The sequence below is a fragment of the Grus americana genome, chromosome 8 (assembly GCF_028858705.1).
Source record: "Grus americana isolate bGruAme1 chromosome 8, bGruAme1.mat, whole genome shotgun sequence".
Classification (NCBI taxonomy): Eukaryota; Metazoa; Chordata; class Aves; order Gruiformes; family Gruidae; genus Grus; species Grus americana.
This window is the reverse complement of record NC_072859.1, coordinates 35,143,428-35,156,436: the sequence shown is the minus strand read 5'-3', so window position 1 is coordinate 35,156,436 and position 13,009 is coordinate 35,143,428. Positions and strand designations below refer to the sequence as shown.

At 48.5% G+C, this 13,009-nt stretch overlaps 1 protein-coding gene across 5 annotated transcripts in view; it reads right to left on the bottom strand.

The window, feature by feature from the left end:
- Positions 1-142: 142 nt before the first annotated feature.
- LOC129209476 (leucine-rich repeat-containing protein 7) overlaps positions 143-13,009 on the bottom strand; it is a 107,372-nt gene continuing 94,505 nt past the window's right edge. For 4 of the 5 annotated variants that reach the window (XM_054833947.1, XM_054833944.1, XM_054833946.1 and 1 more), the window contains 2 exons: positions 11,639-11,713; positions 143-7,111 (listed from right to left, as the gene is read on the bottom strand). In XM_054833947.1, the coding sequence (XP_054689922.1) occupies positions 7,004-7,111; positions 11,639-11,713 (183 nt within the window). In that variant the 3' untranslated portion in view covers positions 143-7,003. The remainder of the gene's footprint in view (positions 7,112-11,638; positions 11,714-13,009) is intronic. The other variant, XM_054833942.1, reaches the window with a different exon arrangement.

Sequence of the window (13,009 nt, the reverse complement as noted above, 5' to 3'; positions counted from 1 at the left end):
CGTACGGCGTACGCGGTTCCCGGTTCTGGGGATCTGGACCCGTTTCGACCACCTCGCTGCCCGCAACGTGCACAACAGCAGTTTTGGAAACCTCAGCTCCTTTCCAATAGTAAAAGACGACAAATGTTAATTACAATAAGGTGACGTTTTTATTATTTATACAATAAAGAGACTTTTTAATGTTATTCAAAACACTTTTTTAAATACTGAAAAAGTTGGGTACACCAAAGCCGAAAAATGGCTCTGCTATACACTGCACAGCATTGGTTTAGTCCCTGTATTCCTTTATGTACAGAAGCATCTGCAAAATGCATTCTAAACACAATGTGCACCTTACGGATAAGTGTCATACATGAACTAAAACTGGAAGGATACAACCTGCGTGTGCAAATTAACTAACAATATAATTGATTGCACTGAATCAATAGATTTAAAATAGAATTTTGAAGTACCTTTTTGCACATAAAATGAAGCAGCTTTCAAGTTCAGTAAGTCTTTATACTGCAAAAAACATTAAGTACATTCACAATCTATGTTAATAAAGTAGTAAATATTTCATTCAGCTTTATTTACATGAATACTGTAATTAAACTGAAAAGTACAGTTAGTCATTTGTAATATAGCAATCTTTTAACACATACAAAAATGACCATTTTCTGTATATAATTTAAGCTCAAAATCACAATTATCTCAAAATATTAATTACAATACAGCCATCTCCATCATAATTAAACATGTCTCTTATAAAATGGTAAAATTTTTAATAAAGTAAGCTGTTGGTTCTGAACGGGATACAGTACTCACAAGTAGAAAACCGAACGGATGGGCGCGTTTGTTCTGCGGGGGCCGGGGGCCAAGCCACACGCGCGAGCAAAGAGACAGAGAAGGCCCCGATTGACAGAGATGAAGCCTCTTGTGCTGCAGGGCTGTGGCTGGGCGGGTGGTGCTGCAGGAAACGCCTCACAAGGGCCGTGGAAATTCTTATGCAATGCAATGATGTCATTCACCTCCAGAATATTTGCTGGAATTGTCCAGGAAGAGGATTGGCAAAAGGCTTTTTTTTTTTTTTCTTTGCTTTTTTGTTTGTTTGTTTTAAGAGAAACGATTTAAACCCTCTGATTCGCAAACACCGTCTTTTGAAATTTGCTTTTCCGTGAGAGCTGACCTGGCCTCTGGGTGCCACTGCTGTGCCGCACACGTGGCTTGATGCCCGCCATCACCGAAGGTGTTCAAATCAAAACCAAACCACCAATTAATTCGTATCCTATCCAAACTACTGGCCTGAAAGTTGTATCGTTACGTTGTATTCCACTCACACTGGTGAGACTGACAAGTGAAATAAATCCTGACATCTGACTGCCTGGCAATGACATGGCGCGTCTTTGGGCGCCTGTGTAAAATTAACGTTTTGAAGGCAGAAGACGGGGGAGGAGCGCTGAGGCCGGGGGGGCAGCTGGGACACGCTAACCTGTGGGGAGGGAGCTCAACCTTCAGCTAAAATGCTGTTCCCGTTCGGAAACGCCGAATGCAACGTCCCGCCAGGTAAAATACCGCGACGGGAGGGGGGCACTCGGGTCAGCCCCTGCCTCGGCTGTACGGGGCTGCGCGGGAGCGGGGCAGCAGGACGGCGAGGCGCAGCCCCCGCGGGCTCCGGTGCTCGGCTGCCGTCGAGGGCCCGGGCGGCACGGAGCCTGAGCGCCGGCTCCGTCGGCAGCCCCCGGTTCCCGGGCACGTGGCCCCCCGGCCCCAGGCAGCCGGCACGGACCCCGGGCTGCCCCCGGCGCCAGGTCCTGCCCCGAGCACGCTGATGCGCGTGCGCGTTCATTTGCCTGCCTTTGCATTTACCGTTGCATATATCTCTACCAGATATATACATATATACACACGTATCTATAAATAAGCATTTGTTTTGATTGCATAAGGTAATTAAACGCTATATTACAAGCCAGAGAGGTTTAACCAAGGAACGTCTTTACATTCAAAGTGCTCACTAGCAACAGCAAACCAATCTCCGGAACGTTTCATACTGTAATTTTTAGCTGGATTTTTGGCTCGTGAAGCTCAGCGGTGGTCTCTAACGTTAGTGACTTCACTTTTCAGGTGTTCCTACGTGAGCTAAAAATACGGCATTTACAGCACCGTTTCCAAGGCGGTTCCGTTCCTGCTCAGACAACGGCCGCCCACAGAGGCCTCAGCAGCCCTTGGGGCTGCGCGTTCCCCATGAGCCCCAGGGACCGGCCGTGTTTGCTGTCCCGCGGCTGCACCGCGCAGCGTTAGGAGCTCGCCCCTCGGCTCTGCCGCCACCGACGCGCTCGGCTCTGTCCTGCCCGGTTACCTGCGCCGAGCCGTTGGCCAGGCACGGCCGACCCCGCCGCACAGCCCCGTCCCCCCCCCAGCAGCCAGCCCCGTGCCGTCAAAGAGGTGTGCAGGCACGGGCGTGTTAAAAAATGTCTTGGAAAACATCAAAACGGATTTGAAGATGTGAAATGATCACGACTGTGAACAAATGGCTTCTAAATATCCTCGTTTATCAGCACCCAGATAAAAACTGCAAGCTGGGAATGGGAAAATGGGCCAATTATTAAATTATTACGCCGGGGGCTCAAAACAGGAACAGCACTTTGGAAGCAGCTTTTTTTCCTTTTTTCCCCCCCTCTTTTGTTTTTCCCCTTAAGAGCTGCCTTGTACCAAGCCTGCAGAAAAGCGAGCGCCTGCCAGCCTGGCCACCGGGATTTGGGCACGCCGTGGCTTCGGGGGGATGACGGGTACGGGGGGAGCTCTGCCACCGGCTGCCGAGCTCCTTAAAACTTGCTGCAAAATGAGCATAAGGGAATTACATCGCAGGCTTCCTTGTTTAAACTAGCCCTTCCCTGAGGATCGTTAGTGAAGTGTTTATTGCATGGAAAAAAATCTAAACCAGCCGAGCGGGGCGTTCCCAACGAAGGGACGGACTGGGGGACGCGCGTGCTGCAGCGCTACGGCGAGAATCCGGCGGGGCGAGCCGCCGGCTGGACACCCCCACCGTGTCTCTAACAGCCGGGTTCCCTCAGAACGGAGATTTCCGTTTGGGAGATAACGGAGTTTGAGGGCTCGTACAGTCGGTGTGGGAGACACGCGGCGTGCTTGGGAGCGCCGAACAGCCCAACGCGAGGACGCCACCCGCGTTTTGGTGCTGGCCTGGTCAAACTGCGGTCACAGACATGACAGCGAACCCACACGTGGAATTCACCCCAGCGGGCACCGTCGCCTGCCTCCGGCACTTGCCATGTAATCATATTTAGCAAAAAATAAATATCACGATTACGTGCAGAGCACGCACAGAGCCTGGTACGCGGCCCGCAGACCGGGCTGTGCGCAACTGGCTGTGGGGTTACGGCAGACCTTCCAAGTCTGTTCTGAAGGACTAATGCAAACGTCCTACGCAGTCCCATTAAAGCGATTTTAATTGCTCATAATGCTAGTGCTAGCCAAACATCCTTTCAGCCAATTTGAATAAAAATAATGCCAAAAAAAGAAAGGATTTGCTATTTTTTGAGCTGTGGGGGTTGATGTGTTCACTACTGTGTGTTTCAGCCAGGAGGCCAAACTCTCCACCCCAAGCCCCTTTCTAGGGTCGGTGGGAGTTTCGGCAAAGTTAAGGACTTGTGTGACAGTCCACTGCACTAACTTAATTTCGTTGTCATCCCCTTTTCACTATAACCCATTAATGAAAGCACTCAGCAATCCTGAAACCCGGTCCTGCACACAGCCCCGCCTGCCGATGCTGCTGTGCTCTAGATCGGCAGAAAAACGACCGAGCGCCAAACGTGGCATGAAGGAGCACTAAAGCTCACTTGCTTTTTTCAGTTCACCAGTTTCCACCTGGAAGTTGTTATCTCGGTTCTGGGCCCTAAGGCAGAGCCCTCATCATCCTCCCTGCAGCCGCAACTCCCTGCCACGCTTTCGGTGCTACGTACCTAACACGTATATTTAACGCTGCCACGCGTCTCAGGAGTCTGTCCTGTCGTTTTGCTTGCGGGGAGGTGGACGAGCGCATCGTGTTCTGTACGATGACCTCAGACAGCGTTACAGCATGATTCAAAGCTGCCGTAGTGACCGACTGCACTTTCCTGCCCGAAGCAGTCCCAGGAAGGATTCCTGAGCCGGGGAGCTGCGCCGGCACGATGTGCCTGCGGGTGGGACGCCGCCGCCGCGCTGGGACACGCTGCTTCGCTGTGTGGGCACGTGTGCGGTGGCAGCCGGAACAGTGATTTTCTGCATGAAAAGCCAAAGGCAGCTCCACAGAGGAATTTAGGTGCATAAACGCCCAAAAAGGGACCCGACTCCCATTCAACATAATTAACTAAAAGCTGCATAGGTGTCTACGGTTTTCTGAGTGTGATGTTGAATAAAGCCTTATTTCTTTTTTTTTCAAGGGCGGTGAGGACTTAAGAATGGAAATTTGGGCCTCTGAAATGCCGTGAATGTTAGCAAAGTTGTAGCTGGGCTCTGCCAGAGCCCGCGTGATTTGATGGCGCACTATGAAATTACATCCACGTGATGGAAAACTGAAAGCTGAAAAAAATTGAGCGAAGAATGATCCAAACCCAAATCACGTGAATTCCACAAGCTTTTTCAGCTTGTCCTATCAAGAAGATTTTAATTTACTGAAAAGTATTAATTATTTAAATTTATGTTCTGAGTATCATAAAATCGTTTATTCAAATTGTAAATGTTGGGATTAGCATCAGCTATGGCTCACCGTGGCACCCGGTGGGGTGTTCCCACTCCGGTGGGACAGAAGCTCTTCCAGTAGGAATGCTTGCACGGATAAAGTAAAATTCCTGCTCGGTCAGCTTGGAATTCATGTTTCATTAATATTTATACTAATAACCTTAATTGTTTCTGTTGACTGGGGAGAAAAAGGGAGATGGAAGCAATCAGAGGAGTGGCCCTTTCCGAATGGCTGCTAAAGAAATCCCTTGATGCAGCTGCAGGGCCACGGCCCGGCCGGACTCCGCTTCTCAACAGTTCCAAGCAGTTAGGAAAAAAAAAAAAAGAAAAAAATCCAAACAATTTAAAAAGCTGGTGCTTCATAATAACATTAGGGGATAGTTCCTACTGTACTAAGCGATAGTAATTTAATTTTTCTCTCTCCTTTCCTGTGCGCACAAGTGGTCTTCAGAACGGCCGCCTCTCCCCCCAGCCGACGCCAAGGCGATCGCTGGGCTTTTAGCGACCGCGGCAGATTTCTCTTCCATCGGTTTGCCCGGTTTGCCTCGAGCCCGGCATTAAGGCCCTCGCGCACCAAACTGCCCGCGCGGGAACTCCCCGCCGGGGTGCGGCGTCAGGGGACGTCGGCTCGCGGGACCGCGACAGCGCCTTTGGTAGCTCCGGCCTTCCGCTTACCGCACGCAGCTCTGGCTGACGGAGAGCTCCGCAAAGCGTATTTGTGCTCTGTGGGAGGAACGCTAGGTCCGTACAGCACGCAGGGCTTTATACCTAACGGCAGTACCGGCTTTTGAAGCTCCGTTTAATTTGAAGGATCATTTCCTCGCTCAGAGTGTGCTTGACAGGGAAGAGAGGAAAGGTTTAAGACTTTCTCGAGGCTCTTGCGAGCAGAAAAGCAACATGTTCTGGCCGTGCCCTCGTGCTGTAGCTGCGCTCCTCTGCCCCGGGTTTTTCAGGTGCTGCTAATGCAGCTGGGAAAGGCGGGAGCGAGCCTGGCCCTCCCGGAGCAGGTCCCATTGCCATCGGTGTCATCCCGGCCAACGGGAACCGCATCCCCTGAAAAACTCTCCTGGGAGGTGTTCGTACGGTTTTCCGTCTTGCTGTCGGTTACCGACCCGACGGACACCTGACCTGCTGAACCAGGTTTGCGAACTCCTGTGCTGGCGGTGCTCTCTGTTGGGAAGAGCGCCAGGACTTTTACGTCAAGGGTTTCCTAACCGCGTACTTCAGCGGGAAAGCTTTTCCCGGGCTGGCGCAGCGTCGTTCGCTGCTCCCCCTGCGATGCATCGATCCGCTCCCCTTCGTTTTACAGGGACTGCTGCTCAGACAAAGGGTTGTGTAAAGGTTAAAGCCTCACCGAGAATGAATACAGCGAGCAGGGGCAAGCACAGCCTGGACCAGGGCAAAAATGCAGAACGACGTAAGACTGGGGGAATGGGGAAGGTAAGTAAAGGGCCAATAATTCTAAATGAAAAAGTTGAATAATAAAATCAGCAGCGACAGAAGAAGTTTTACTGCCACCCATCACAACCTTCTTCAGTTTATGAACCATACCTGTCTAAACTCACTGTTCGTCCATTTAGTGTGTTCACATGGAATCAACTGAAAGTGTCAAACAAAAGGAAGTTAACCGATTTCCATGTAGGTTATTTATATCTAGGTCCCAGAGTTGACAGTATAATTTATTAAGTATCTCACCCTGTATAGTGACATTTTTACTAATTAATATGGAGCCAGCTATACACACTGCATATGTACAGGTATTTTCATAAGGCATATAATATCTTTGCATTGAAAATAAATGAACATTATTAAATTTAATTTAATATATACTTTCTTTGAGGTGTTTATGAAAATATTTTTTCTCTATATTTTTGTATGTGACATGATAGAAATATTTCATGGGAAGTACAGGTTAATATATTTTATCTTTATAAAGGCATATACAACTTTGAGGCAGTGTTTCTGATGGACAGCAGAATTCCTAAAGAATTTGTATGTGCTTCTGTGTTTTGAAATCATATGAAATTGACTTTAAGAAGTAACTTGATTAAAAAAACGCACCAATGCACAGCCAGAGGCTGACAATTAAAACTAATACATAGCCACATGAACAATATATTTATATAGTTAATATATTTTTTCAAGATGATTGGTACTAACATATAGTATTATACATTTGGCACTACTGTTTGCCATTGGTCCAGCAATTGGCAAAAAATTTGTTTCCTATGTATAAATCTGTCTGAACATTAGATCTGGCTAGACATATTTACTATTTATAAAAAAATATTTAGACAGTAAGCTCACGTTGAATAACTAGGTCTACTGTATTCTGGAAACTCTTCAGTAGTAGTACAGCTTTCTCATGTTCCATATGTACAAAACTGTGTCCATTTGCCTGCAACACAAAAAGAAGAAGAAGAGAAATCAAATGAGATTCTATTTAGTGTCTCCACTTTGGGGGAGCAAAGGGATATATGAAATTAAAACCAAGGCTAAAATAAATGATAATCGTATAACGATTTCCTGCAAACAGGAGTGCGACTGTACCACCGAGAGAACACGTTTCTCTCTCCCTCCCTCGGACAGACACTGCACCCCAGGGCTTCGAGCAGGGGCTGGACTAGATGACCCCCGGGGGTCCCTCCCGACCTGAACTGTTCTGCGACTCTACGGTATTCCACATATTTTCTGAAGAACCAACAACTCTGGGATGTAAGAGCGTCAAACGCTGCGAAGCCCAACGAAAGCTAACGCTGCCAGAAGGCGCTGCCGACTGCGAAGGAGGCTCCGGCTCAGCGCAGATGCAGACACGCTGCATATACCAAAAGGGAAACATTCACTGAATAAATTGTCCTGCGTTAGTGCTAATTAAATCTTCCTATAACTTGTCTGTGACGATGCTATTTAAAACAGTCAAATTTCAAACATAATTGTCAACGGGTTCCTGAGTGTGAGCAGCGAGCCCAGGCAGAAGGTCCACCCTTCCGCAGAATAAAGCCGGGCGGTGCAGGTGCCCGGTATGGGAGGAGGACAAGGCTCGCTGCAGAGCGTGCCCTGGGGCCAGCCACGCGAGCCTGCGGGCACTCCCTGGGGGCCGGGCAAGGCCTCGGCCTCCCCTGGCCGCGCTGCGGGGCTGGCGCAGAGCTGGTGGTGCAAAGCTCCCTCTTCCCTCCCCAGAGACGCCAGCAGAAACCGCCACTGCCCGTGGCCCGTGGAGCCCATCGCTAAGGGCACAGCAGCACCGCGTCCGGAAAAGCGCGGGTGTGCAGCTGTATCGGCGCTCCGCAGCGGTGACGGAGGCTGACAAGGTGATCGGGAGACAGGCTGTGGGGCTGCCCGTGCCAGAATCTGCTGTCTCTAGCTTATAGCCATTCTGTAAACACACTGCACTGCACTTTAACAAAATAGATATACAATATTAACTAGCATTTTAAAATAGGTTAGTGAAGCCTTCATGCTTTGGTTAATAAACTACCGCTGCTGTGACATTACAGCCCCGCAGAAGAGCCACCAGCCATCGGCGGCACACATCCAGACCACAGACATTGCTATCTTGGCCACAACAAAACCGTACTGTGCCACATCATCCATGGCAGACGGACTTCACCCTCGGAGCCGTGAGCAGGGCTGCGGGACTGGACAAGCGCCTCAGTGGCTGCCAGAGCCCCCTCAACCTCGCGGAAGTGAAGACGCCCCTGGACACCCCACGCTCTCTCGCCGGGACGCCCAGCCCGGCAGTTCAAAGCAGTGCTGCGCACACGTCTCTGCGGGAACGGGAAGCCCATGAGTGCGGTGGTGCTTTCTTGGCGCCCGAAGGTTTCTGTTCAAAGGTGTCGGCTGCTGCGAGCTCTAGCGCTGATGGCTGCACTGGAATGGCAACGGGCAGGCACAGAGCACGGGGAAAAGGCGGCATCCAAGCAATAGTGGACAGTAGCTCACTTTCATTCAGCTTGTGCAATAAAATGTATTCGCTCTGAGAAGAGGAATACAGATTTCAGGCGGGAAAAGTTTGAAAGACATTCACTTATGTGCCAAAATTAGGCAGCCATTTGGCATTCCACTCGGACTCTGATATAATTCAGAGGGAAGCTGAAGAAGTTTCAGGTTATCCCCCGCTCGGCTCACTGGGATCCGCATCGCGCATTCGGGAACAAAGCCCAGGCCAGCCTGAGAGCAGGCCAGCTCTGCCTGCTGCCTCCCCGCTGCCGAGCCGGAAAACGTTCTGCGGGTTCAGCTCTTGCTGGCGGAGAAACCTCCTTTCTTCCAGAAAAGTTTCTGAGTGGAAAAAGGCTATAGGAGATGCACATCCAAAAATACCTAAGCAGGCCACAGCCAGAGGGATTTGTTATTTAACATAGAAATAAATGATAATCAGAATCTACTGCTTTCATTCCTGCTGTGGTCTGACATTCCCCACAAAATGCGCTACAAAATCCGCATGTATATGTACACATTGAGTTATTATTTAGTTCTAATTATTAGTCCAAAAGAATGGTTTTTAGCTGAGTCATGGAGCCTCCAACCCAAGATTTCTTAGAAGTGAAGGGCAGCCTTCAACGTATGGCGGCGACGTACGACAGGGCTGGTGGAGCCGCGGACAGCCCCGGCAGCCGTATGACTGCGTTCCTCCTTAAAACTCATCTACTAAAGCTGCTGCTAATTTTATAACAGAAAAACCAGTCTTACTTATCAAATAACTAACTTAGGAGCTTATGACACAGAAGGGAAAGATACACCACTTGTGCTCCCCCAGGCAGAAGGCGTGCACGTGTGCACACGGGCACACACACTCATTTCTAGCAAAAACAGGCACCGGGCAGCACCGCGGTTGAGAACGACAGCCTCTCCGTGAGCTGGGTGAGTCCACCCAGGGAATGTCGAGCCTTTTCATTTTTAAAGCTTCCCTCCCTCTTTTATCAAAACTGCTTGGGGAGACACAGAAATGCGTGACACTGTTTCTCCTAAAAACATCCCGCAAAGCAAATTCTTCCATGTAAATATTTAAAAAACTTCCCCTGGAGTCTTGGTCTGATAATATCTTCCTGTGCATCATCTGGAGTGAACCGAACTCGCTGCACGGGAGCACAGAAGGTGCACAGGCACCGAGGTGCTCCCGTAACGGTGGCACTGGGGACACCTGCCACGACAGCCAGTAACACCGGGGGAAGTGTCAGCCGGAGATGACGGGCGGCAGAGCCTGTAGCATGACCGGATCTCGAGGATACTACAAGCAGCACACGGGGCAGACAGCGTGAGGACAGTGCGCCAAGAGAGGGAAGGCAGGATGATGGCTCCTCCCTCCGAGTGCCAGCAGAAACTGGTGTCACAGCCAGCGCGGGTGTGGAAGACAAACAGAGGTGATGGTAACGGTGGAAAATGGGGAGGGAGGTGAAGTGATGCCACAGAATATTAATAATTTCAAGTTCTTACTGCCTAGGGAAATGGATGCTTTTAGCTAAGGGCTTTGCTTATATTTGAGAAGCAAAATAGCCTTCATCGCAGTTGTGGTTTCTTCTCTGTTAATTCTTTAATGAGATTAAAGACTGCCCTTTTACTTGCCACAATATAAATCAACACCTGGTAACAGGTATTATGCATGGGTAGAAGTAATTGCAAATAAAAGGAAAATGTTCTTGCCAGAGAATTTGAAATGATGTACCGACAGTGACAAACGAGAAACTCTGCTCAGACTGATCCACAATCCTATGAGAATGACTGAGAGTGCAAAGTCAAACAAACTTCATCAACGTAAGTGATGAATAAATTAGGAGAGTGGAATTTGCTACCTGAAAATAATGCAGCAGAACCTTCAGAGCTGCTCAGTACTGCAGTGCCCGTGCCGGGTTGGAGGGGCAGCGGGAGCGAAGGAGAGAGGGAGGCAGGGGGAGAGAGGCTACCGAAGGCGTCTGAAACATCCTCGGTTTGCTGACTTCATATAACTGATAAAACCACAGTTAATCTCTTACCCTTGATCAGTGTGAATGGCTTTAAAATCTGTCATACGCCTTTCAGACACCTATAATGACTCTCTTCCTTTTGTCAATGTAATACTATTTGCTGCCAGTGGGTAACACATTTTCCAGGCTTAAAAAAAAAAAAAAAAAAAGAAACAACCTTGCGGGACATGGTAGAAAACCCTTTTCTACATGGACAGCCATTATTGTCTGTGAATGAGGAATTTTTGAAAGCTATGTTCAGGAATAGCCTGTCTTTCTATTTAAAAAGTTCACTGGAATACAGAAAATACTTCTAACAGAAACAAAAAGCTGAGATTTCTCTGTACATTATGCAGATGCTCCCATGCTCCCGTGGTGGATCTGGTAGTGGCCGTTTTTCATGCAAGTGCATTCAAAAATGCTGAGGCAGCAAAAGCCCATTACAATCCTGTTAAAAAATGTGACTATATAGCTCCTTACAGCAGTGTCACATCAGCTGCAAAGGCAAAAGCTCTAAACATGGCTTGCTTTGTCATATGCTTTTGCTGGGGAAACTGCTTGTAAAGCTCCTTTCTCCCTGCACCTTCTTGCGCTGTGAGCGTGGAAAAGCTGGATGTGATGGAAGGATTAATTTCATTTTAGAATTTCAATTGTGTCACATCATTCCTGTGACAGATTGCAAGCATTAACCCTCTCCGGCAGTGCCATTCCCTCCCAGAAGGCTGGTGCTGGCCTCCACGTGCCTTACTCAGTATCGCGGGGAGGGAGCAGAAACTGCCAGGCACACGGGGGACGGTCGGGCTGCTTTATTCCTTCCTTCCGAGCCCAGCTTTCAAAAGTACTGCGAGTAACACTCTGTTAGAAATCAATATTCGAGCGCCACAATAACAAAACTGGCAGCGAACTTGTACTGACAGCAATATCATTGTACTTCTAAGATGAAAAAAGACTGAGTTCAGTTACAAAGCAGTTAAACCCACGCATACCTGGAGGATCTTATCGCCAGGCTGGAGCAGGCTGGATGCTGGTCCGTCAGGCTGAACCCTAGTAACAAAGATACCCTATAAGTCAGAAGTAACAGAGGTTAGGATGCTATCACCAAAAACTAGTTCCCAAAATACAGGGGTCTCCCTAACTGGTGTCTGGGGGCTTTATATACTCTGGCAATGGTCTAAACATAAAACACTTTTTAAAATCTGTTTGTAATCCAACAGTAGTACAGGTTTGTAGCAGCTCCCCATGAGCTACAGCTAGTTCTCACCTGATACAAATAGAATTGTGGGTCATTTGAACCTAAGATTCCACATCACAAAATAATGTCCAATTTGAATAGGGCAAGGGTAACAGGGTTATCGGGAGGATAATTAAAATGGAGCGAGCATTAATTTATTAGAATAATGTGTACCATAATCTATACAGTAATCTTTGTTTACTTCCGCTAGAAAAAAAAAAAGTTTAAAACAATTTCTACAAAGCAGTCTTGATATTCAGCCCTTGAGATGTGCAGTACAATGGTCTGGAGGGTTGCCCCTTAATCCAGTGTCTGAGAGTGAATGACTTTGAAAGGGGAAAAATTAAGTAATAAAGGATATTTTTAGATTTGTTTTCAGAATTTCAGTAAAATACGTTAATATAACCCAAAATCAAAGACTGAGTTCCTAGATGATGAACACATCTGCAATATTTCCCACAGAGCTCATGCAGTCCTTAGTCTCACCTCCTCTGCTGCCTCACCCCGCTGCCGAGGGCGAACACCGTTCAGCAGACTCTAGAACTGAGCACCGGCCTAATTTCAGCCATTTCCACGGCTCCCAGAGACACCCCAGAAATTCCCTGCTTGGTACCACCACGCGAGTCATGTGTCCCCGAGGGATTTTAAAGCCCTCTGGAGCCAGGTACTGCCCAGTGTTTCTGTTAACCTTACACAACCTGAGCTCCTCGAGGCAGAGCGATGGGCTGCTTATAGTTCAGCCACGGCCCGTTAACTTGAGAGGCCGCTCTGCCACTGAAAAGGGCTGATCGCTTCTGTGATTTTACTGCTTCTCCTGTCCTTCCATCACAGTCTCATCAGCGCGTTAGGGCAGAGGTGTACCGTCACTATGCAGAGGAGTGCTCACTGCTGTCCCCACTCGTTTCATCTTACGGACAGAACAGCACGGCATGCGTGACTTAAAACCGTCGGAGATAACTGGCATGCGTGGTCAGAGACAATAGCACCCTCTTATCGCTTCCGTGGTATTTAATCGTGATAAATCGGATTTAACGGTGCGGGAAGCAATGTTTCAGGTTAACAACACGTAAAACCCCTTTTAGCTATTAATTCCTCCAACAGAACCACCCTGTCACTCCCTTAGTAC